This window comes from Astyanax mexicanus, chromosome 17 (assembly GCF_023375975.1).
Source record: "Astyanax mexicanus isolate ESR-SI-001 chromosome 17, AstMex3_surface, whole genome shotgun sequence".
Lineage (NCBI taxonomy): Eukaryota > Metazoa > Chordata > Actinopteri > Characiformes > Acestrorhamphidae > Astyanax > Astyanax mexicanus.
The window spans coordinates 7,586,691-7,614,482 of NC_064424.1; the positions used below are offsets into that span (position 1 = coordinate 7,586,691).

General features: G+C 35.6%; 1 protein-coding gene across 11 annotated transcripts in view; it reads right to left on the reverse strand.

Annotated features, from left to right (window-relative positions):
- The window catches only part of ncam1a (neural cell adhesion molecule 1a), a 428,525-nt gene that overhangs the window by 40,953 nt on the left and 359,780 nt on the right, over positions 1–27,792 (reverse strand). For all 11 annotated transcript variants that reach the window (XM_049466496.1, XM_049466503.1, XM_049466495.1 and 8 more), the window contains 2 exons: positions 3,575–3,699; positions 2,973–3,153 (listed from right to left, as the gene is read on the reverse strand). In XM_049466496.1, the coding sequence (XP_049322453.1) occupies positions 2,973–3,153; positions 3,575–3,699 (306 nt within the window). The remainder of the gene's footprint in view (positions 1–2,972; positions 3,154–3,574; positions 3,700–27,792) is intronic.

Sequence of the window (27,792 nt, forward strand, 5' to 3'; positions counted from 1 at the left end):
TCCAAAACAACAGCCCTGCCAACAGAGCACAGAAAGCCATAGCCAACATGATGGAGGGATGTTTGATGTTTGGGTGGAGTATTACTGGGTAGTAGTGCACGGAAAAAATGATGAGTAAAATTTGCTTTAAAAAAGTTTTGCAACTTTCTGCATTGTTTTTTTTTTATACATTTAATTTCAGATAAATGTAAGTAACTTCAACTCGGTTTCAAGACTTAAAGCAGCACTAGGTAGGAGTTTCTTGATTTTTGATCTTTTTAAAGAAGTAAAATTACAGCTTTGAGCCTATTACATTGAGGTGTAATAGGAGGAATAGCGGTGCTCTCATGTCTGTGCCGGAGCTCCTCTGAGCTCAAACCAGACTCTGTAAGTTTTCCGTGGCGGCCGCGACCAACGCCCGCGAGAACTGCGACCTGCTTTCCGACCTTTAGTTCTAACAGTTCTACAAGGACTACTGGTTGATTCTAACATACAGACACTCTGGCAGAAGCTGGAAAGAGACCGAATATGTCTGTCAAAGCCAGAAAACGAGAAAGAGAAACTAATCTGCCTGAAACATTTATTACACTCTACAACTGTAGGGGGAGCCCACGAGCACAAAATCTCAATCCTACCTAGTGGAGCTTTAAATGTTACATAGAGTGAACTGAACTTCAGTTAATCCTTTCTTTTAGTAAACTTTACTTAATTTCTGCATATAATATTACCTAATTACATAAACATAATTTATACATTATTACTCAAATAATTTGTGATACATAATGTATTAAAATTCCTGAAATATTTTTAGTTAAAACACACATTCAAATATTTACATAATATCAAAGATTTATTTTGTAAACAGACCAAGTCTCACTGTCTCAACACATGGATGGTAATACATTCTTTTTAGTATATTAGTAAAAAGAATGTATTACATGCCATCCATGTGTGAGACAGTGTACTATGTGTGTTTTAACTAAAAATTATAGGAATTATAATATATTACGTAGCATAAATTATTTGAGTAATATTGTATAAATTAAGTCATTGTAATTAGGTAATATTGTATGCAGAAATTAAGTAAAGTTTACTAAAAGAAAGGTTTGACTGAAGTTCAGTTCACTTATTTACTCTACGTAACATTTAAGTCTTAAAACCGAGTTGAAGTTACTTAAATTTATCTGAAATTAAATTTATTCAAAAAAGCAAAATGCAGAATGTTGAGAAACTTTTTTTTTTTTAAGTAAATTTTACTCATGTTTTTCAGTGTAGTAGTAGGTGGGCGAGGAGTGGTAGGTGGGGGGACTCACTCAGGGTTGCTTCGCCTGTCAAGTGCTAAAAAGAAGTTTCATCTTCACTGATATGATCTGCAATTGCTTTGAGCGGAGCAATAAAGCTAGCTGAAGGAGTGAGAGCCAAGGGATTGCCATAGGGGGCATGCTAGAAGCACAGCCCCAGAGAGCAGCTAAGCAACACTAAGCTGCAGCAGGGTCTCCAGGCTTAACCACTAGCAGCTCTCCGAGGCATCCCTCACTCCACTCCATTCATCCAGCACAGTCTCATTAGCCTCAGCCTGGGTCAAAACGCTCTCCGTAGGCCCAGGGCTCTCCCAGGGGGAGATCAGGCCACAACCTGAGCGAACGCTGACTGCAGCCCAAATAATCCCAGCCAGAGCAGGGTGAAGCCCGGTTAACTGAGGTTAGAGTTTAGGCAGTGTCAGCCTCAGACACTTTGCCACAAAGGTACATGGACAATATGACATTTATTAAAAAATATATTTATCAAGCTATCGCGATTTTCAGTGATCAGTTACATTATGACTAGATATTGACATGGCTGTAGATGTATAGGTGGGGAACCAAAAGCAATTGCTGGTTTGCATCAAATGAGCCAGTCAGTTTAAAGCAGGGGTGTCCAAACTACGGCCCGTGGGCCATTTGCGCCCGTTTTCTTTTTTGTAGTGGCCCGCGAGGGATTTTAGAATAAAACGAAAGTTGGCCGCTGTTAAGCAGGTTTTTATTATGTGAGATTAAAAGTTTGAACGCTAGGTGTCGCCATAACTTAAACGCAATCTAAAATGCTTCTAATCTCCTGTCCTTCCTTCATTATGCCTACAGAGTTCAGAGTTGCCAGGTTTGCGCTTTTTCCGCCAAATTAGGCTTGTTTGAAAATCCAATTGCGGGTGAAACTTCAGGGGTGGCGGGGTACGTTTTTCTGGCCTACTTTAAAAATGATCGCAGACACCGAAAAAACAAAAAACAACAACAACAAAAAAAGTCAAAATGTAATCAGAAATCACCAGAAGCTATCGAAAATGTTGAAAGAGGAGAGAAGAGAGTTCAGGAGGGGCAAAAACAGAAAAGAGTCATTTTTTGGGATAATTATGTTACTATTAAATATTTTTGACTGGGATATAAAACTTATTATTATTATTATTATTATTATTATTAACGACTTTAAGATAAACAGTGATAATGATGATAATAAACCCCTTATAAACAAAATCCTAAGTTATTAGTATTTAATACACTTATAGCTTTCTTTTTGACATTTGCTTCAAACGGTTGACAAATATATATATTTTGGGCTAGTTTAAGCGTCTGAAGGGCTGGATATTTTTGGTGGATCTGGCAACCCTGCCTACATTAATGTTTCTGAGCTTTTAGGAAAATATTATAAAATGAACCATCAATTTGACTGCACATATATTTGTCCTTCTGGCCCCCAACAAAAAAAGTTTGGACACCCCTGGTCTAATGGCTCATTACTATCACAGAAACAGTGTCTAGGCCATGCTGAGTGGTGATGATGATGATGTGATCTGCTAGATTCTCTGGCAGTAGTCATAAACCTGGCGTAAGGAGAGAGTCAGGGCTGGTCGGGGGAGGTATGGAGAGGAGGTGTTAGGTGGCTGCTGGCCGTGCTGGTTGGCAGTGGCTGTGGCTGGGGTAGGAGGTGGTAAAAGGGTAGTTGAGGGTAGACAGTTGTACCTGGAATGGCGCTGGGCTCCGGGGAGGTCCTGAAGGAAAGGATGCCGGGCTGGGAGCGGCCTTGCTGGTTCTCGGCCACCACGTAAACCTCGTACTCGGTGTTCCAGTCCAGACCCCTCAGCACAACGTACTCGCTGCCATTGGGCAGGCGGATCTCTGGCTTCCACTCTGAGCGGTGCTTCTGTGCAAAAAACACACATATTTAGTTAGCAGTGAAGCGTAGCATAGCAGAGATTTACACAGATCTGGAGGTGGCAGCTCAAATGGATTTATTTTGGAGAGTAAGATTCAACTGAGCATTTTTAATGAATAACCAAATAATTTTTTTATATTTAATACACTTGAGGTCCGTGCTATAACATGTAATATTGGCACTGCTTTCACTAAAACTGGATCACATGGCATTAATTCATACTAGAGACACAGCTAGACTCCGATCAGATCCATGTATATAAAACATTCTTCAAAACCATGTTTCTCATAAAAGAAAAATGTTCCACTGAAGCTCATACATGGCAGTGTGTTAAATAATTCACACCGGACAATGTGTAACTGCGTAAAGCTTCAGTAAAGCATGTTACCTCACATCCCATCATACTCACAGCTCTGAAGCGGACTAGGTAGTGTTTAATGGGAGAGCCTCCATCGTCCTGCTTGATCCAGTTGACCTTCAGCTCGTTGCCTGTAGTCTGCAGCTTGCCCTCTAATTTAGGAGGATTGGGTTCCCCTAAAGAGAACACAAAGAGTCAGAGGAGATCCAGAGCAGTTTAAGGGTTACAGGATGAGTTTCCTAGCCCAGGTCCTCTGCGGTGAACACATGTGCTGTGCAGGAATGAGTTATCTCCTCCATTTACACTGTGCCAGCTTATTCAAGCCCATTCTAGCCAATGAGAGAATATTCTAAGAAATATAAGATACTGTGGCCTGCCGGGAAGGTTATGGTAAATATGGTAAATTGTGATAAATATATATATTAATTTAATTAATATGATAAAATGGTTGATTCTTGTTGAATAGGACTTGAGAAATGTGTGTGAAATCAAATCTATGTGAAATTATCCCACACTTATATAACACAAATTAATAACTGGGAAGTTTATATTGTAAGACATTATATTATATGACTGGATTTAAGTGCAGTAAATTAACAAATTCTGTACAGGAAACAAATTACACAAAAATATTACATCTGTGTATCAGAGCTGATTTCCTTAATAAATTTAAATTGTTTAAAGTCTCAATTTTAACTTAAATTTAATTCAATAAATTATCAATGATTTTAACACAGACTTAATAAACATGGCATTTTTTCTTCCAGCTTTAAAGAATGTTGCTATTATTTTTGCCCAATTTTCTTCACATCTTAATATATAAAATGTGCTGCAATGTACATATGGATGTATGGATGTCATTTACTTATATAATTATTTAAAGACATATTAAAAGTAATATTGTAAATCAAACATGTAGTTTGACCAGAAGTGTCCAAAGGACTGAATAGGACTATATAGCCTAAATGTTTAATAATAATATTTTGGATAAACAGAAATTCATTAAATAAAGTAAAATGTTTTTCTTTTTTTTTATTTGTTACTAATATTTAATACATAAACTCACAGAGTATTTGCCTATGTATTGAATTAAAACAAACTAGATTGCCTTAATTAAATGTTTCACAAATACAGCTCTGGAAAAAAATAAGAGACCACCTTAAAATGATGAGTTTCTTTGATTTTACCAAATTGAAAACCTCTGGAATATAATCAAGAGGAAGATGGATGATCACAAACCATCAAACCAAACTGAACTGCTTGAATTTTTGCACCAGGAGTAAAGCAGCATAAAGTTATCCAAAAGCAGTGTGTAAGACTGGTGGAGGAGAACATGATGCCAAGATGCATGAAAACTGTAATTAAAAAACAGGCTTATTCCACCAAATATTGATATTTTATAAATATGAACTTGTTGTCTTCTCTGTATTATTTGAGGTCTAAAAACTGTGCATCTAATTTGTTATTTGTGCATGTTCTTTCAGCCATTTCTCATTTTCTGCAAATAAATGCTTTAAATGATCATATTTCTGTTTAAAATTTGGGAGAAATGTTGTCTGTATTTTATAGAATAAAACAACAATGTTCATTTTACTCAAACATAAAGCTATAAATAGCAAAATCAGAGAAACTGATTCATTTAGAAACTGAAGTGACCTCGTAATTTCTTACAGAGCTGTATATATTTAATGCAGCTTAAATGTCCTGATGTCTTTGAATGAGTTGTAGAATAACAATATATATATATATATATATATATATATATATATATATATATATATATATATATAAAATATTATAATTTATACTGTAATAGCTTCATAATAGCTTTCTACAGCTGTGAATCACTTGGTTCCTTTTTTTTCTTTTTAAATATTATGAGACACTACAGGGCTACAGTTGAGTTGTTGAAACGGTTTCTGGTCTCTTTTTGTTCTATATCTCTCTTTATGAGCTCTTGCTATGTTAGAGAAATTCCCTCTGGTCTTAGTTTTAAATGGACACAGTGCAGCAGTAAGGCAGCGGCGTGTGGACTGGCACCTGCTCCTGCATGGTGGTGTGTTAATTTAACAGGGGTGTTTTTGCTTTGTGGAGGCTCTAATTTCGGGTGTCCTTTTCAGTGGGGGAATAATGACGGCTTTCTGTGAATCTGGCCTCCCGTATTCAGCATTAGTGAGAGCTGCAGGGCTCCAGGGAGCAGGGAGGCTGCACGGGGCCGTAACGAGACGCGGGCTAGGGGCCGGCAGCCGGTGGCAGTGAATGAGAGCGCGAGAGAGAGAGTGAGAGAGCGTGGCTGTAATACACTCTCAGGGGAAGCTCGTTATCTGGCCAAACCCACTGCCTAATGACAGCGCTGCCTTAATTATCCCCCTCACTTTGATTGGAGGTGCTCCTCCATTACATTTAATAATATCAGCAAGGCCAAGAGGGAGCACAAGGTGTGTGTGTGTGTGTGTGTGTGTGCGAGAGTAAGTGTGTGTGTGTGTGTGTGTGTGTGTGTGTGGGCTTGTTTGGGATGTTCGCTGGCCACCTGTGTCATCACTAGAGGAGCCTGGGAGGAGACTACAGCCCTTTCATTAATCATCACAAATAGCCGCTAGCCCAGTCCCATTAGCACTCAATGTCACACTGTCCAAAGAACACCCCACTGCTAGCTTATACACACACACACACACACACACACACGTGACAGAAAAGAGTGATGGGAAGGACTTTGGCCCCGGCTATAGATGCATAATCTAGATGTACACTGAAAAAAATATGATGAGTAAAATTTACTTTAAGAAAAAGTTTCGCAACTTTCTGCATTTGCTTTTTTTTAAGTACATTTAATTTAAGATGAATTTAAGTAACTTTAACTCGGTTTCAAGATTTAAATGTTAAAAAAAGAGTAAAAAAGTGAACTGAACTTCAGTCAGTCCTTTCTTTTACTAAATTACTCAATTTCTGCATACAATATTACCTAATTACAATTACTTAATTTATACAATATTACTCAAATAATTTATAATACATAACATATTATAATTCCTGAAATTTAAATATTTGTACTATATTATACTGTAGTTTACTAAAAATAATGTATTACATGCCATCCATGTGTTGAGACAGTGTAATATGTGTGTTTTAACTAAAAAGATTTAGGAATTATAATATATTATGTATCTTAAATTATTTGAGTAATATTGTATAAATTAAGTAATTGTAATTAGGTAATATTGTATGCAGAAATTAAGTAAAGTTTAATAAAAAAAAAAGGATTGATTCAGCAAAAATAAGTTAACCCTTGTGTGGTGTTCAGTTTTGTGGGACCCGTTTTAATTTTTCATCAAATGACACTAAAAAAATATTTTTTCTAACTCAAACTCATTGGCATTGGCTCATTTTTTTGTGAAAAACATATATCAAAACACATTTTCGATAAATACACACTGTACACCCCCGCCCCCCCCCCCCCCCCCCTACACATTTATATTACATACAGTATGTTTAGCCAAGGGCTAATAAACATTGCTTCATTTGTAAATTTGAAACTAAACAAATTTTCTACTCATATCTTGAGTTTAATTCATTTTCTTTTACATTTTATTAAAAAAAAAAACTAATAAAAAAAAGAGTAGCACTTTTTGAAAGAAATGTAACATAAGAAAGGTAAAGGGCAAATATTAACCATGTAAGCTGTTTATATTGCTTGCAATTTAGGTGAAGCAAGCATGTGTAAAGCATTTTAATGTAGAATTGCTTAATTTTGCTGCATTAAATACAAGTAACAAAGTAAACGAGTAACAAAAATATGAACACCACACAAGGGTTAAATAAAGTTTACTAAAAGAAAGGATTGACTGATGTTCAGTTTACTTATTTACTCTGTGTAATATTTAAGTCTTAAAACTGAGTTGAAGTTACGTAAATTCATCTAAAATTCAATTAACTTAAAAAAAGCAAAATTAGAAAGTTGTGAAACTTTTTTTATGCATCATTTTTTTCAGTGTATGTCCTACTGAGATGGAATGAAGCAATCTAATATTTTTGACCCTGATGGAGAGAAAACAGCATGTGAAGGAAAAGACTTGATATTGATCTTGATAAAATGTAGCTCTACCCCCCAGTTTACCCCAGTTCAGTTCTAACGTTTCAAATCTTCAGTCAAAAGCAGTTCAGGTTCAGATCAATTCAGAACATCAACCGATTAAATCACATGAAAAGCATGCATGGAAGTACATCTCAAGTGTTATTTGGTTATTTCTCCTTTCAGCATTAGTCTAGACCAGACAAGATGCGTGATTTGATACTGGAAATCAAATAAAAGCTGAGTTAGTAATAAAGGAAAGTGCGTCACAGAAACATAAATGGCATAGTTAAATCGAAATAAATCTAGAATTAGAGATCCGGTCATGAGGGACATCATTCCCAGTTAGGTGAAGGTTTTTTTCCAGATGCTATGAGAAGAGAAAAGAGCGTTTAAGGTTATAAAAAGAGACAGACAGACACAGACATGCTCTACCATGCAACAGTGAGATTAAGGCCATTGACCACATTGATCACATCAGTCAAAACATGATCGCCAATTATAGACATATTTATAGACATAAAACACACTCGATCAAGTAATCAATCAAGATCAATCCAAAAAAGTAATCAACTTTCAACTTTCCCAAAAACTTTGAGCCCTCAGGCTTCACCTTTTGCATCATGTGTGACTCTATCCACCTGTATACAGTAAACATACAGTATACAGTATAGAAGAAGCGATGTGTGTAATTAGAGTGAACTGAGTGCAAGCAAGGCTTTACTGTCCCTTGTTATTTTTTTAATTAATTTTATTTTATTTTGCAGAAGCGTATTGCACATATATAGATCAGAATGATACAACCAGACCAAGACACTGCCGAAATCTTGGACAGGGCGTACAGACGTACAGACAGGAACATGCACCAACAGATACCTCTAGAAAGTGGAGACTAAAACAAGACACAGGCCCGAACAGAAGTGTGTGTGAACTTGCACGCATGCAGTAATGAATGAATGCGAGGCTGTGAGAGGTGTGTAGTATTGTTAGTCTGATCAAGATGCATCTCATTATCATCCTTATCATTACCATATTAGGGATGATGCACTTACTGTATTATACTGTATTATACTGGTGGTTATGTTGTTTTATTCATTATGTCTCATTTAGCATTAATGTCAGTCATGTACAATCCCAAATGAGATGATGTAGGGATAGTATGGACAATGCAAATAATAAAACAATAATAAAAATGATTATAAAAAAGTAAAAAAATGCAGTGCTTTGTCTGAGCAAGTTTTTTTTTATTTAATTTATTAATATACATTTAATATACAGCTCTGGAAAAAATTAGGAGACCTCTGAATCAGTGGCTATTTATAGGTATAAATTTGAGAAAAATATTTGAATGTTGTTCTTATATTCTATAAACTACACACAACATTTCTCCCAAATTCCAAATAAATATATTGTCATTTACAGCATTTATCTGCAGAAAACGAGAAATGGCTGAAATAACAAAAAAGAAGAAAACAAGCTCTGAAAAAAAAATAAGAGACCACTTAAAAAAACGATGTGTTTCCTTGATTTTACTAAATTAAAAACATCTAGAATATAATTAAAAGGAAGATAGATTATGCACCAGGAGTAAAGGCATAAAGTTATCCAAAAGCAGTGTGTAAGACTGGTGGAGGAGAACATGCCAAGATGCATGAAAACCGTGATTAAAAACCAGGGTTATTCCACCAAATACTTATTTCCGAACTCTTAAAACTTTATGAATATGAACTTGTTTTCTTTGCATTATTTAAGGTCTGAAAGCTCTGCATCTTTTTTTGTTTTGTTTTGTTATTTCAGCCATTTCTCATTTGTATGTGGAATTTGGGAGAAATTATGTTTATAGAATAAAAGAAAAATGTTTATTTTACTTAAACACATACCTATAAATAGCAAAATCAGAGAAAGTGATTCAGAAACTTATGTGGTATCTTAATTTTTCAGAGCTGTATATATTTATATACATATATATGTGTATTTGCTAAAAACTCTTTTTTCACCTGTTTAAAACCATTACTAGGCCTTTATTGCTCCTGTCTTAACTTTTTTTTGGAATGTGTTGCAGGCCATAAAAGCAGAACTGGATGTATAATAAAAAAAAACATGTTTAGTTTGATCAATATAAATGTAAAAAACCCTGAAGTTTCTGTTTTATATTTGCATTTTCCATACCATCACTATATACTAACTTCTTAATTTTTTTTCTCATTTGGAGTTGCAGTTGATAGACAGCATTGTAAAACATTACTGTATTGAAATGAGCAGCATTACATTGTGATGTATATAAAATGTGGGAAGCAGTGCTGAACAGTGTCAGTTTGAGTTATTGAATTTTAATGTAGTTTCTTTTTTTTGCGACTCTTTTTGCCACAGTAATCAAAGCGAATCTCTGCAATATGGATGTTCTCTGAATGTACTGCACACACTGTAGCAATAAAATAATGATGCCCGCTATATTTTACATCCAATAAGGCTGTGATATTTCACCACTGTGGCTGGTTATTGAAGTGTTTTATAGTTTTTTAGAGCTTTATAGCAGAGGCCTGCTGCTACCGGATTACTGTTCAATCAGAGGCGCTGATTGTTTTTAATGTCAAACCCCCCCAAAAAAATCAAGTGTGCAGTGCAAAGCTGTGTGGGAATCAATGGCTTGTGAATGAAATGGTCCATGAACGGTGATGGCACTGGGTGAATGTTTCCTCTAATTCATGATTAGCTTTTCTGCGTTCAGTCCTAACGTGAAATGGACCAAAAATGACAAAGAACAAAAAATTACCTTCTGTTCGCCAGCGAAGACCACATCATCAGCACCATGCAAGAGCCACATGACAAAGTCACATGATATACACGTGCAAGATTTGTTGAAAGGAAAAGTGGGAGGGGGATGGGGTCACATGGAAAATACAAAACATCGGAAATCAAATTACACAAACATGGAACACAACGGAAAACGCAACAACAACAACAACAACAACAGGAGTGTTAACATCAAAAAAACACAAACAGAAAGACAAACAAAAGAGAACATAAATTTAAAACATAAGTAACTCTCTAAAACATATTTAGATTTTTAGAGTATGTATACAAACCATGGACATATTCAGATCCATAAAGCAATTTCAGGACCTTTAAAGCATTTATCTAAAGCAAAATTAGTCCAATTGAATGAATCTATCTTAAATTGCATGTATTGCATGAATTGCATGCTTTTGTTGGGTCCGAATCTAGATTCTACAAGGTCGAAAGTGCTTTATGAATCAACAGTGAAGCAATAAAGCATTTCCTCTGACCGAGAATGACACTTTCATTGATAAAACTCGTCTAGTCGAGTAAAAAAATCACAATGTTGTTAATTCTGTTGGCTTGTGCTTACTGCATACTGCATGTTATCACTGAAACAGAGGAAAAATGATTGACAATAATGAACAAACGAAACAAACAAACAAAAAAAAACACATGATCTAATGCCACGTGCATGACTGAACACTACGGAATAGCCACAATGAAGCATTAGGACAAAGACAGGCCTGAGGCCAGCGCTGCAGCTGAGGGAGGTGGGAGCGTTTCAGAGATTCACCCTCCATCACAACCTACAGATCTGAGAACCTGGATGATTTCAGAAACATCTACTGTAAATGGTATCCTGTGGCACAGTATTCAATTATCTTTCTGAAGGGTAAAAAGTGGAAAAGTTTCAGAATAGTCTTTCTTACCTCTGTATATCCAACAAAAAAAAAAATTTGCATTTCAGATATTCTTTTTGTAACAATGTTTCACAGTGTTCAGTTGAGTCAGTGAGATGAAATAAACCTTAGCAGGGATCCTGGGTGGCACTACAGTCTAAGAACTGATTAGAGCTGCACGATATTTATCGTTTAAGCATCGTTATCATGATGTAAACATGCACAATAGTCAATATTAGCAATTAATGTAATAGCAATTATATTAAACACATCATGTTGCTGTGTTTTGATTCTTGACACAAGAAGTACTGTAGATACACAGCGCTGTCTCTGTGTCTGTGTGAGTGACAGGCTGCTGCTGCCTGAGAAGCATGAGGGGGAGGGGGGTCAGGAGTAAACACGAGGTAACCGCACGCATGGCCTCCATCCACATGGTTGGGCACGTGCTTGTAAACGTGGGCACGTGTGGAAAGCTGTGCACTTCAGTCCAGCACAGTTTTGCGGCACAGAATTTCCAGTTACAGTTTAATCCCAGAAAAACGCTCTTATTTACCTTTTAAAAAGACATTTAAATGCCTTAAAAAATTAAAAAAGGGTCGATTACTGTTGTTTAGCTCTTTTCCTCGGGTTTTGAATTGAGCTCGGCGCTGACTCAGCTCTTGATCGGTCCGGACGCAACAAGACAGCGAATGGGTCATGGGCCCTGCATTGTTTAATATCGCGATATATATTATCAGAAAAATTAAAACAACATATGCAATGTAAATTTTTTCCAATATCGTGCAGCCCTAGCACTGGCTCAATGACTCAACATGACGTTATCCAGTGCGGAACAGATACAGAACTCACAAAAACACTGAGTCGTCCAATGACAGAGCATTATCAGCAGTACAAAAAGAAAAGATACGGTGTCTCATTTCATGTGACACCGAGTAAAGCACATGCTAGCTTTTGACCTTAATTTCGACCTAGAGGAATAAAGAAAGGCTTGAGTACTTTGTGGGAATTGGAAATGACTCAGAATTACAGTAAAACTTGGGTTCAAATATGACCCAAATTATTTTTTTTATTATTAAATAATGACTGTTCAGAGTCATTAGAAGAGAATAAATAATATTATGTGATATTTAGGGCCCTATTTTAGCAATCTATTGCGCACCAGTCAATTATTATGCATTGTGCAGCAGATTTTAGGGCGTGTCGATGTTTCTTTGGTATCGCCTTGTGCGGCTTGAAGCGTGCAAAAGCTGTGTACTAATAATAATCTTAATTTATCATAATCATGGGTGTGTTTGGGGTGTAATGTAAAATAAACAAATATGTGTGCCCATTGTATTTCCATTTAAAAGGCAGGTGAGCTCTGACTTTGGTGCATTTGTATCTTAACAGTGTAGCGCTTTTGTGCGTCTCAGCAGAGACAGATACTGACCTGCTCATTTACACTGTGAAGATACACCAGCAGCTCATTTAAAGGAAAAGTAATGTTATTTAATTCTTTATTCTGTTTATTGTTGAGTTAAAAGTCGTGTTTGTGATTGCTTAACAAGAGGGGGAGCACCTGTAGGAATGGACTCTGATGATTGACTGTTGTCAGGGTTTTAATCAGTCAGTGGAGCTCCTGTGTTTTCCACCACCAACATACTGTTCTTTGAGTTTAAACTATGATGTTTAGCTAATAATAAACTCAAGGCATTTCAAATATATTCATTTTATTGCATTCTTTCCATCAGTTGAGTCATGTCCAATATCCAGTCTCCTCCATCAGACTAGGATGGGTGAAGGCTACCACATTCTCATTCTGAGACACTAAAAGGATTACTGTATCTTTACAAACTGTCAATAATACACCATTATTGGACAACACAATGTTCTTGCTGAAGAATTTTGCCAATAATGTACTTATGGATGACCTAGGATGATTGCAGTAGTGGTGAGGATCAAACGGTCAATGCCGCTTAATCTTAAACAGCGAACAAATAACTGAACTAAACACTGTGAAGCATCTAAAAAAGTATATTTACAGGTTACTGTTAGATGTAAGACTCCTATAAACTTTATAGAATGAGAGAATACTTGTAAATGTAAGCCAGGGGTGTCCAAACTGCGGCCCGTGAGGTATTTTAGAAATAGAATTAAAGTTGGCCCGCTGTTAAGCAGGTTTTTATAATATGAGATTTAAAGTTTGAACGTTAGGTGTCAGAAACGGGCCAAAGAGTCTAAAAGCGGAGAGAGTGCGCATTTCTAGCGCAGAAAAACGGGCCAAAGAGTCTAAAAGCGGAGAGGGTGCGCATTTCTAGCGCAGAAAAACGGGGCAAAGAGTCTAAAAGCGGAGAGGGTGCGCATTTCTAGCGCAGAAAAACGGGCCAAAGAGTCTAAAAGCGGAGAGGGTGCGCATTTCTAGAGCAGAAAAACGGGGCAAAGAGTCTAAAAGCGGAGAGAGTGCGCATTTCTAGCGCAGAAAAACGGGCCAAAGAGTCTAAAAGCGGAGAGAGTGCGCATTTCTAGTGCAGAAAAATGGGCCAAGGAGTCTAAAAGTGGAGAGAGTGCGCATTTCTAGCGCAGAAAAAAGGGGCCAAAGAGTCTAAAAACAGAGAGGGTGCGCATTTCTAGCGCAGAAAAACGGGGCAAAGACTCTAAAAGTTGCTGTAATTAAGGAGTTTAATATTAAGAGACATCATAAAATTAAACATGAATTTGAAAAATCTTAGTTTACACAACACTGTCAAAGATAAAGATAGTAAGTCAAGTAAAATGGTGTGTAAATGAAATAATCAGGAAAAAATATTACTTAAAGTGGTATATTTCATTATTTGTTTTATTACAGAGTCTGTGGCCCGTGACTTCAAATATATTTCTCCTTCTGGCCCCCAACAAAAAAAGTTTGGACACCCCTGATGTAAGCAGACAAAACAAATACAGTGTCTATATATCTCATGATACCCAATACTGGATCATGAGCAATACTTACTTTTCTGTGCACAAACACACATATGCGAACACTTACTGTATAAAGGATAAGTTCATTATTATGAACCATTTGGACCAAATGAAAAAGGCACCACAGCACAGTGTCTCTTACCCTAAACGCTCATTCCAACGGCTCATTTGCACTGAATCATTTCCTGCAACAGTGATTCACCACAGAAAGTCGTCTGGAAGTCAGCGGGGAAAGCTTTAAATAAAAATCCCAAATATGTCGGTTACAGAATGGCAACCGTCCCAGTCTCAAGCATTACGATGCTGCGCATCCTCTCTGAATTCCTGTGGATATTTCTCGTCTTCTGTAACACCACAAAAGCTCCGTCTCATCACTTTCACAAACACGGCCTCAACTATGAAAATAAGCCAAGACACTTTCCAACACAATTAAAAACATCTCTTAAGACTCCGCACATGCAGCATTAAACAGCTGTTTCTCTTAAATATTACACAATGCTCCACTATCTTTGTAAGAACGGCTGCCAAAGGTCTGTTTTCTCCTTTTCTTCTAGTTTCTGAAGTTTGCAGTTAACTGCTTTCAGTGTATTTCTGTGTTTTAAAAATACGATATGCTTGTGAAAAATGGAGGACCAAAACTGCTAAAATTAAAAACAAATGAATAAATAAAAGCATAAGTAAATCACTTAATAAAAGTAATATGGTGATTAAAAGGGTAAAGAATAAATATAATTAATATATAAACAAATACTTGTCACGTCCTGGTCTTGTCTCATGTCTCTGTGTGTTATTCCCACGTGACCTGTGCCCCTCTGTGTCTCCTGTCAGTAGTTTTCCACCACCTGTTTCTCATTTGTAGCTCCGCCCCTTTCCCAGGTGTTTCCAATTCTAGTGTTTCCTGTTTGTTAAATAGATCCCCTGTGCCAGTTTGTCTCCGTCGGTCTTTGCACCTTCCTCTGTTGTTTTGTCACTCCTAGTTATTCTTGTTTCATTCCTCGCTTCCTAGCTCCTTGCTCTGTGTTTTTCTTTGTTTATTTCATGTTTGGGTTTTTTTCTAGTTTCTTGTTTAGCTCCGTGTTCCCTAGCTCCCTGTATATAGCCTTAGTCATTTGTTTCTCGTTTATTTCTTGTTTTCACGTTTATAGTTTATTTCCTTGTTTATTTTCTTGTTTATTTCCCTTGTATATATTCCCTGTTATTATTATCATAGCTTGTTTGTTATTGGTTATTTGGGTTTCTTTGTTTTGTGTTTCTCATTCCTTGTTTATTTGTTATTTATTTAATAAATTATTTATTATTTATTTCGCCCTTACCTGCACTTGCGTCCGTCTCCTCGTCTCCCTGCCTGGGTCATTTGTGACATACTTATACATAAAAATAAATATCTTAATAATTTGTTACTTATGGGTTTCTTTATTAACATTGTTTAATTTTTCTTTTGATTCATTTGTTTATTTATTTATTTCTGCATTCATTTATTGTCCAATGCATTTATTTCTGCATTCATTTATTTCCTGATTTATTTATTTCTGTCCTTATATGATAGTGAGGGGGCGTGTTTTTTCATTGACATCATTGCTGGACAGCCCCTTTATTATCATATAAGCACAAGGAAAAACAGAAATAAATAAATCAGGAAATAAAAAAATGCAGAAATAAATTGGGAAGTAAATAAATAAAGAATTTAATTAAAAGAAAAAACTAAACAATACTAAGGTATTTATTTTATGTATTTATTTTTACATTAATTGTAATTATTCTTTACCGTTTTAATCACCATATTACTTTTCATTTTTTATTTTTTTACATTTACCATCACTTGAATATTATTTTAATTATAATTTCTTGTATTTTATTTTCTCTTTTTTCATTTTCCTTTTTTTTAACATTGTTTCTTAAATTACAATAATTCTTTTTTTACATGTTTTTAATTTGACTTCTCTCTCTGTTTTAATCATGTTTGAATCATGTTTTTTTCAATACTTTATTCTTATTTTGCTCTTTTATTTCCATTTTTACATGTTTTTGTAATTTGACTTTGAATTTGACTCTTTGTATTCACCAATTTGTAAAGCACTTTGAATGAGCATCGTGGGTACCACTTTAAAATAAGGCTACCCTTATAAAGAGTTTATACATGGTTTATAAATTAGATTATTAATTAATATTGATCAGGTTGTAAATGCCTTAAAAGCCACTGATTAGCAGTTACAACATATCAGTTGAAAAGTCAACAGTGATCTGTTGTTTGCTTAGTCATTTATTTCAACATAGGTATTACATTTATAGTAAATATATTATTACGACGGGTTAAATGCAGACATAAAGTAAGATCAGTATCTAGAAAAATCTGAGGTTTGAGGGTATAAATGATTGTGGAATCAATATTTTTCACTGTTGCCATTGTTTTTTTTTAGTGCTGTTTTAAATGTATTAACTGCTTATTACTGAGTTTTAAAGTATTTGCAACTTAATTAACAGCCATTCATAAACCCTTTATAAAGGTAGTCTTATTTTAAAGTGGTACCCCATTGTGTTTGAACGGTGCTATATAAATTAACTTGCCTTGCCTTTTACCGAGTTATTTACATACATTTATATTTATTTATTTTTGTATTATTTTGGCAGTTTTGGTCCTCCATAGTGGACATTTCCTGAGAAATGTTCAGTGCTAACCGTACACAGCGTTGGTCTGAGCAGCAGAATCGCAGCATTTGAATGCTTGAGCCATGAGACAGAGTTTGCCACAGATTTCCAGGGGAGCTGATGAGACTCAGTGTTGCAGTAAATTGCCCAGTATAGAGCACATCACTGGAATGGGTGTATGAGATGAGCTCCACTGAAGTCATCCAAAGCCATTTGGTTCAAAACTTATCCTTAAATGATAAAATCAACTATTATGAGCAGTTTAGTTTTTTTTTATCATCTTATTGGATCATACATGCTGTGTGTTATAGTGTTTATAACAGTATAGAAGAATAGCTATCCTTGTGCTTCACCCAAATTCTGCATTCTGGGTTTAACACAAAAACTGTGTTTGCCTGCCTTATCCAATTTTATGTAATATTTTATATTCACAATTTATAAAAGTTTAATGAAACTGAGAACATTCAAAATTAACATAAAAATAATACAAAATTCAATTTCTAAATAAATTAAATAACTGATAAAATACTGTAAAATCCTGTCACAATATGAGTACAAAAGTACAAAAGCAAAATCATGCACACTCCCAGATCATCTGAGAAATCCACACACTTGCATTAGTCTCACACAATGCTATAAACCTAATCAATAATAAATAAATCTGATCTAACATGATTCTCCACAAGCTAAGCATTGTTGAAATACATAAATCTACAGTCTACAGCATATAAAAAAACCTCAACAAATTCCTATTTGACTATCTATCCAGTATCATGCTCAGGATACTTATTAGAGGATATCTATCTGTTGCTGATTCTTTTGACATTTGACATGGATTTATTCTGGTATAATATCAGGCCTGTCATTCAAAAACCTGATAACTAGACAGACGTCTGACAGATGTCCAGTTCTGCGATGAAGACCTTTGTTCAATATTTGAACAAATATTTGTCCATCAAAATTTACAACAGGCTCAGTCTTTAAAATAAAGATGTAATTCTTTATTGAATTCTTACTATAAAGCCAATGTAATTCCCCAAATTAACAGTTAGTCCATATTTATGAAGGTGAAAAAGATCCAGTGTTTTAACTTGAAAGCTGCTGACACTGTCCCAATTATTTATCAGTATTTAAGTGCCCTTTAGGTCAGCGATTTTTAACTGGTGAGTCGGGACCCAACAACTTGTAAAAAAAATTAAAAAAACATAAATAATAATAATAAAAATAAATTAATGCTCATCTGATTTTGTACTCGTCTTTTCTATAAAAAGAGATAGTGAAATATCTAATCTTAAAAATTACCTTTATTTATTTTGTGCAGTTTTGATATTTAATTGTATTATATTAACGTTTATATATGCAACTGTCATGTTCCTCCTCAGTTTCTTAAAAAAATGCTCTTGAATTCAAAATTGTATGCATATGTATGTCTAAATTTCCATACATTAAATTTCCACAGTGAATAAAAAGGACTTAACTATTCTAGTTATACCTGTATTATAGTTCTTATTTGTTAAATTGTCTGTACTGGTAAAATACACTGATATGTCAAAAGTCAGGGGCAAGCATTATAAAAAATCATTAAATCATCATTTAATGTTACCTTTTAGGGGACAGCTTGGGAAACAATCCCATATCTGTATAAGTTGTAAGGTGTTATTTTGTGAATGAGGCTGAACGCTGGTCAGCACGCTCATAGCAAGGTGATGTGGATTATGAATTACATTGGAGTTGGAGGATGGCCATAATTGTCCATAATTGACTGAAATCACATCCATAGGCACAACAGGACACCCCACACATGCATATCCCATATGCCAATCAGTGCAGCGTTCTTTAGCTTCAATGGGGTATGACAAAAATTATGGGACATGATACTTGTTCCTGTCGCATGACAGTTGGAACATGAGTGTATATTTTAATATTCTTGGCTTTTACCTGTTTGTTCACATCCTAAACCATGTGCACTTGGCTAAAAGACCCAATTTAGTTGGTATTACACTTACAATACACCTACAGGACTGCATTAAAGTGGACTAAATCACTTTGCACCTCTCTGAAAACTTAACTATGCTCAAAAGCTGACCTATTTTGACCTATTTTATCTCCAGTGTTCTGTGTTGAAGCATTTAAACTCTGAATAAATGTCTTGAATAAGCATGTTTGAATTTTAGACTGCCTAACTTCTTTCTAAAAGCTTTGCCATCTAAAGTGTGCGCTTTACAAATTCAAATGCTTCACATTAACGAAAAATAAATTTAACTCAGTCAGAACCACATATTTTCTGGGTCTTTTTCACCTCCATAAATATTAAGCCGAACCCTCAGATGGCCGAGGGTTTTCTGAGGAGCTCCAGAGGAGGCTCAGGCTGGTCCTCAGCTTTTAAGTCTGTTGATTTTAAGGGTAAAAGAGCAACATCACAAACAAACACATGTGAGAAGAGCCTCTAGAGAGTGGAGTGATGCGGTATCTCCGAGGGCCGCAGAGCAAAAACTAAAGAGCTCTAATGTTGCTAATTTTGGTTAACAATGCGAGGGCAGTTCCCTTGTTTTCCCTGATCAAACAGCATGCAACACACTTCATTAATATTTGCTAATGCACTACATGAAAAGGGCTCGGCTGCGGAATGAGAGCGGGTGAAGTGAGGCACTTTCCAGAGGCCGGTTTAATGTTTTGGCGATAAAAAATGGAATATAGTGTCCAAGTCAGAGTGTAAATGACTTTGTGTTGAACAGGTCAATCACTGGAGCCTGAGAATCCTGTAGAAATGTGTAGAAGTGCTGATCCATTGAATAATAATCCCTGCAGGCCTCGAGTGCACCAGGAATATCTTGGTGAGAGGAGCCAGTCTACAAGCTGGGGTTAGTAATGGTAATCTACTTGGGTCTGAGGTGATGAGAATAGTCTATATTAAATATATATATATATATATATATATATATATATATATATATATATATATATATATATATATATATATATATATATCAATATACACACCATATATTTTGCACTATAAGGCACACTAGATTATAAGGAGCTCTAATCGATGAATGTCTATTTTTTGGTCTATTTTTAAACATAAGGTGCATCGAAGTATAAGGCGCATTTTAGGTGACACTAGTAAGGAACAAGGGTGTCGCCATGTTTTTCCTTCTAATTCAGTGGGTCTCCTCGCTGGGTGACTTGTTAACTAAGTTAATTAAAGCTAAGCTAAAAGTATCTCAAAGTCAAATGAGCGCTGGAAGTTAATCTACACAGATTTATCTTCTGAAAACTGTTTATTTGGGTGAATAAAGCACTTCTGTTTATGTACAGTAAGATTAGATTTCCAGATTTTCAATAAGGCTTCGTGCAGCAGCATTAGCATTAGGTAAGTGCTAGTAAACGGTGCCTGACAGTGCTACACTGAGGAACCTTGAGTGTTTCTGTAAACCAGGTCGACATTAGCTAGTGGTTTGTCCCACGTAGCTTGTTTTAACACAGTAAAAGTACAGAATACAGTTATTAGATATACTACTGTACTAATATACTAATTAGTATAATACACTATACTAATGTACTACTTCTAACCTGTTTTTTTCATTCTTTCCCTCCTTTCCTCCTCTATCCTATTTCCATTTACCTCCTTTAGGTAAAAATGTCTAAAGATGTTTTTTTTTACCTTCTATAACTGTAGAAGGTTCTAAAGCCTCTGTCAAATGTAATGTAATGTAATGTAATGTATTAAAATGTAGTATACTGGCAAAAGAGCTAGTGCATAGCACGGTTACTGGCTAATGGTAATGCTAATGCTGCTCCAGCAGTGCTAGCCAGACTTAGCACAAGGCTACAAGGCTCTGAATGAAGAAAGAGCTAGCACTTAGTGGATCAGCAGCTAATGCTAATGCTGCTCCAGCAGTGATAGCCGGGTGAGCAGAAGGCTACAGGCTGATAATACTCACCTCTGAATTGCGAAAGAGCTAGCGCTTATTGCAGTTAGCGGCTAATGCTAATACTAATACTGAACTAAACTAAACTAAACTGAAACTCCTGTATAACGCTATACTTCAGTAGAGTGACTTTAGCACTCCTTGGGGATTTTAGGGAAAATTAAAGGACTTTAAATGCGCCTTATAGTGCGAAAAATACGATATATATCGGTAGGAATCTGTCTCACTGCCTCAGCCCAGACAAACAGCTACACAGACGATGTCTCCTCGTCACTACAGACACGCTCTCTGTTTATCTCTACTGTAAGTAAGTACAGTAAGTGATTTCATTAAGAACATGAGGAGCAACGGTCTAGGTAAGAGACACATACTGTATGTGTAGCAGGCAGGTAAAAAGAGAGGGGCAAACAACACTGCACACTGCCGGCATACTCACTAAGAGCTTCAGTGGTTGGTAGATTGGGGGTTGGAGTCACTGAAGATGCTGGAAGATGGTGAGAACATGGTGAGATGTCTGAGCTTGCCGTGGGCCGAAGTCGTTTAGCGAAACTGACCACACTCTATAAATCTTTTACAATCAGCTGTCAGAACAGAACTCACAGTCTGCATGCAGTGATTACACCATTATACCATTATACCATTGCAATGAGTAAAAAACAGCATGCTACATTCTGGATGAGTGATACATGTGGTACACTAAGGATGGGACAATATATCGATATATATATTGTGATATATTGCATTTTTATTTTACTGCATTGATACTTGACGTCAAATATTCATATTCTAAACTCCCTAACCCTGCGTTCACACTGGAAGGCAACAACGCAACAGGTGCCCTGCCATTCCTTTCCTATGGCAGGGTGCGATTTTTGCCGCAAGAGGGGGCAAGCGACAAAGCGGCAGAGCACAAGCGACAAGTTGAAATTTTCTCAAATTTATGCAAATTAATTCTAACACGATTGGCTTCTAGCATTTCTTTGGACCTATCACAAACAAAGGCAGTCTGAGGTCCTCAAGCTTCTGCTCTCTAAACTTTTGGTTCCTTTCGCATTTCCTTCCTACCACACAGAAACAGAGACTTTCCCTGCAAAATATATATTTTTCAAGTGAGAATAAAATGACTGGATATTAAATCTTTTATATATATATATATATAAGTCCTTTTTTGTACCCATTTTTATTTGTGCCAGAAAAGATTATAAATATTATAAACATTATCATCAACTGAACATGTTTCAAGAACTTGATGATCCAAAACTGTCTGGCTTTCAAATAAAAAAATGTGCAATTAAATTAAAATATATATTGTTTGTCAGTGCAGTAATACAGAATACTGAATGTACCTTTTGGCTGGTTAAATGGTACAAATCTGTACTTATTGCTATTTGGAAAGTCTTTGTAGTTTAGAGAGAAACACATTTAACATTGTAAAGACCAATATTGTACTTTTGAGGGTACAATTATGAAGAGTGTACCTTAAAAAGTACTTATATCGTACCTCTGTTCTTATATAATATATATTTAGAGTATAAATTAACATCCACCATGTCTAGTTTTTAAACTCAGTTTTTAACCAATTTTATCCATTGTAGTGATCTTAATTTAGTTAACAAATAAATATTTAATTCATACACACATTTAATAAATGTATTTTTAGGGCCTTCGAAGCAATACGATTTTTTGTGCCTTTTTTCTTGCCAAAAGCTGGAACATGATACACACGCACGTTGAGCTTTGACACGCCCACAAGTGACAAGCGTCGTTCTAGTGTGAACGCAGGGTAAGACTTCAAATATCTCAATCTAACTTAATCTAACTTAATTTACTGCTTCAATCCTCCACATGGTGGCGGGCGCTAATCAATGGAACAGGGTAAACCTGTGTTAGTCAAATTCTGTAAAACTAAAACACAAACAAACACAGAAGCACCAGTAGCACATCTGATATGAAGTATTGTATAGGATTGTCTTGTGATGTATCTATTAGTATCTGGTATCGCAGCATCACAGTATCACAGTATCACAGTACAGTGATTTCATCGACATCATGAGATGCCCTGTGATTCCACCCCTACTGTACACAATGCAAACAAACTAAACATACTTTAATTGGTGTATTGGTGTATTGGTTCCCACAGTACTGAGAAAAAAGTAAACTGACTAAACTCTGACAGACTAATGACTAATAGAACTAATGTCCTTTGCCACAACTCAATACTTCACAGTCTTGAGATCAACTGTCATGAATCACCAGGAAGAAAATAAAATAAAATAAAATAGAAACCTCTTTTAATATTCTTTACTCACTATCTTCACAGCAACCCGCACTGAAAACAAATGGCCGGAGCTCTCAGAGATCTACAGTTGGCGACACAGGCCTGAGCGATATTGATTTTTTTTTTTTTTTTCGTGGATCAAAACGGCTGAAACCTATTGGAAGAGAAGTGAAAACCTGACCCGAGAAGCTTTGAAGCTAGTGCCAGCTCTTTTCCATCATTTTTCATAAATCATTAAAAGGATTCAATACATCTTATCACCCCATCCACATTTCAGACGAGCTTTTCAAGGCAGCCAATAGTCATTAATCATTTGGCACCGCTAACAGTTCCTTTACACAACACTCTCTTTTTGGGCCCCATTAAAGCTCGGGAAAGCGGGCTGTAATTTTCCTGCAAGAAAAAATGACTGAAAACATCTTTCAAATAACATTGATTACTTAAAGATAAGCATCCTATCCTATTCTATCCTATTCTATCCTATCTTATACATCACAAACAGGTTTAAGAAACTCTATTTCTAATTCAGCCTAATCTTCCCTATGACTGACTCGCACTCACTCGTCATAATGTCATGATTACTACAAATGCAGAAACACCCAGAGAGATCTTTTCATTTTTTACAGGACCTGCCTGAAAATTGGATTCACACTGCAGGATAATAATATTAATAATAATTGGCTGGGAGGCTATTATTGCTACAGACATTATCATCTCCGATGCCTCCTCATCAGTCTAACTTGACTTCCTGACTGAAGGATGGCTTTCACTGAGGTGGACCTAAGAGCCGTGGTGTAAAACGATAAGCACTTTGAGAGGGAGGTAATAATATGATAAGAAGCACAAAATATCCTCCATTTCCTGCCAGGAGCCAAACTTAATAATAATGGAAAAAGAAAAAAAAAAAAAGCCTGAACCTGATAGTGAGCAGAATTTCAGACACACGTCAAGAAAAAACTGCGTACGTTATGACAGAGGATCCATAGAAGCAAGGAAAATTATAGGTACCAAATGCGAGCAAATGCAAGGATATCACAGCAGCTGCCTGAACTTCCTACAGTATTCCACCCAGACTGAACCTATTCTGCTCTGTGGAGCTGTAGAATCCAAAAATACAGATTATATTACATATAATAGAGTTTTTACCTCTGAAACAAAGTTCTGCTGATGAGACAAAGATGTAACATCAGATTTCAGAGGTGAGCAGAACAGACCAGCACATTACATGCGCTGCTGTTTCACATTAATCTACGGCTTAACCCAGGTAACAGATCACTGATCGCTGATGAACGCATCACTGACGCTTTTTCAGACTACTAGACTTATGAAGTGCATACTGCATCCTGTCTACATACAAGTACCAGAAAAAAAGGGAATGAAAAAGTAGTAAGTGCTCCAGAAAAAAAAGCATTATCACTATCAATTAGAAATAACGAGATGAAGAATGCCCCTGAATAATATAACTATTTTAACTTTTACACTATTTTATAATAATCATCATTATTAAACTGTATGTACCTCTTATGTTCTGTGACTTTTATTACCATTCAGTAATTACTGGTACATGCAAAGCGATGCAAACAGGCTGGTTGTGGAGAAAAGAGCTTAAGAACTTTTCTACTGCATTAAATTGTGCCAATACCAGCCTGTAGAAAGTATAGACAGCACAATGTCTTTTCAAAGTGAAACAACTCAAGGTCTACAGCCTATTTTACTGGCTAAAAGTGACAAAAAAGCCCAGTTTTTCTATTACTTTTCTCCTATAAATATTTGTTTGTTCCATCTGCTGTCTCTAATTCCAATATATATATATATATTTATACAGCTATAACAAGAGACCATGTAAAAATGACGAGTTTCTTTGATTTTACCAAACTGAAAACCTCTGGAATATAATCAAGAGGAAGATGGATGATCACAAGCCATCAAACCAAGCTGAACTGCTTGAATTTTTCCACCAGGAGTAAAGGCATAAAGCAGTGTGTAAGACTGGTGGAGGAGAACATGCCAAGATACAAGAACAGTGATTAAAAACCAGAGTTATTCCACCAAATATTGATTTCTGAAGTCTTAAGACATTATAAATGTAAACTTGTTTTTTTTTTTTGCATGATTTGAGGTCTGAAAGCTCTGTGTCTTTTTTGTTATTTCAGCCATTTCTCAATTTCTGCATATTTTGATTTGGAATTTGGGAGGAATGTCGTTTGTAGTTTATAGATTAAAACATTCATGTTCATTTTTAATCAGAGAAACTGATTCAGAAACTGAAGTCATCTTCAAATTTTTTCCAGAGTTGTATATATTTTTTTATTCTCCTAGAAATGTCCAGAAATCAACCCATTTTTAAAATAAATTTTTAAAAGAAAATGATTGACACTCTTGAATAGAAGACACATCTGCATATCTTGCGATCTGCATATCACAATGTATTTTAATTTAATGGGATCTAGCTTAAATTAACTGTCCTTTTACTGCTGAAACATTTAAAACTCTTGGTCTGGGACAAGAGGGTGGGTCTGCCAAATGAGTAGGAAAGTTTGGCTGTGGCTCTTGTCTCTACTGTGCAGTATCTGGCGGACAATTTTGGCTTCACTTTTTACAGAATGGAATGAATTGGAACAGAACCGCAGAGTTCATATTTTCTACAGTCATTGGCCAACACATAGTTTGAATTGTCTGGTGCATTTGGTCTTGTTTACTCCTGAATTGCCAAGTCAACCCTATGAAACTTGCAAACAGATATTTAAACAGATATAACACTAATTATTTTGTGCGATAAAAAGACATGGGTAAACACTGAGGTGGAATTTGTACAGTGGACGGACCTCAGTATGTTAAAAGTCATGAAAAAGAATTTGGATTTTGCTGTATTTCTGCTTGTTAGGTGGATAACCGCAATTGTAGCTAAAGTTTGCAGACCCACAGCTCACAACTGTTGAGTTCAAACATCATGATATTTTCCAGACTTATAATATATATGTAGTATACTATGCAGCTCTGGGAAAAAAAATAAAAATAAAGAGAGACTTCAGTTTCTAAATTAGTTTCTTTGATTTTTTTCTTTTTCATTTATAGTGGTTATGTTTACGTCAAATAAACATTGCTGTTTTATTCTATAAACTACAGATAACATTTCTCCCAAATTCCAAATAAAAATGTTGTAATTTAGAGCATTTATTTACAGACAATGCAAAGCTTTCAGACCTCAAATAATGCAAATAAATCAAGTTCATATTCATAAAGTTTTAAGAGTTTTTATTTGGTGGAATAACCCTGGTGGTTTTTAATCACAGATTTCATGCATCTTGGCATCATGTTCTCCTCCACCAGTCTTACACACTGCTTTTGGATAACTTTATGCTGCTTTACTCCTTGTGCAAAAATTTAAGCAGTTCAGTTTGGTTTGATGGCTTGTGATCATCCATCTTCCTCTTGATTATATTCCAGAGGTTTTTAATTTGGTAAAATCAAAGAAACTCATCATTTTTAAGTGGTTTCTTGTTTTTTTCCAGAGCTGTATATAGGGTATGCAACAGAGTATTTATATGGTAATATTGTGCCCACTTACATTCAAACAACTAGTAGCTAATTCTTGTTATAAATTGTTATAAAACAGCTCATAGTGAGTCACTTAATATTAAGCCATTTTTATCCATTTCTGTCCATTACGTCTTTCTAGAACAAGAGGTTCAGCTAGTCTGAGTGGAGGCGTTAAGCTTATAGCTGGTATGACATCCAGTAAGAGAGTTGGAGATGATGAATGGAGGACTGGACAGTGCAGGAGTAAAATTCTGTGGTAGTTGAGCTGATGACATATTTCTGGATACTCAGACTCATGGGGACAGACTGAGACTGTGCTCTACAGGCTGTTGCACTCGTATTACACCTGGCTCCACGTGGAACCGTGGACATGATGACAGGGCTAATGGCTGACATGAATATATCCGTTTCCACTGTTTTATACATCACAGAAAGAACTCAGAGAACTCAGATACAGAAGGAGGACTCTGGATGAGCTGTTAAAGCTGTCATTTCTTATGCAATAACTAGGCATGGTTATTATTAGGATTAGGATCTATTTGAGGTTATAGAGTTATAATTACTGATACTGCTTATCAATTGCGTGTAATTCAGTTATTTTTTAATTATTCTGATTAATATAATGTGTTAATATATATGATTGAGAAAACTGAACCATTTATTTTGTTGTTTACTCTCATTTCTAGTCTATAGCTTTAGATATAGTGGAGAAGAAAATGCAATTTTGTTACAGAACAATTTTGTTGTAGAATCTATAGTGATTTCACACAGGATAAGAAATGATGATAATCAGCATTATAACCCACTTGAAATAATAATAAAAATAATATTTTTGTTTGAAAATGATCAGGCTACATGTACATATCATGTACAGACATCACTTCACATTCAGTGTTTTTATTTTTGCATTTTGTCCTACATAAAAAAATGCAAAATAATACTGAAGTGATCCAGACTATAATGGAACACATAAGGAATCATTAAAACGTAAAAAAAGGTGCTGTTAATTTGCGGTTTATAACTCTGCGGCTAATAACTCTAATGCATTTATCCTGTGCAACAAAGAGAACTCTTGCTCTCCCTTTTATTGGAGTGGTCCTGATGAGAGCCAGTTCCATCATACCATTTTTGATGGTCTTTTCAAAAGCACTTGAGGATACTTTCAAAGTTCTTGAATTTTTTCTAAT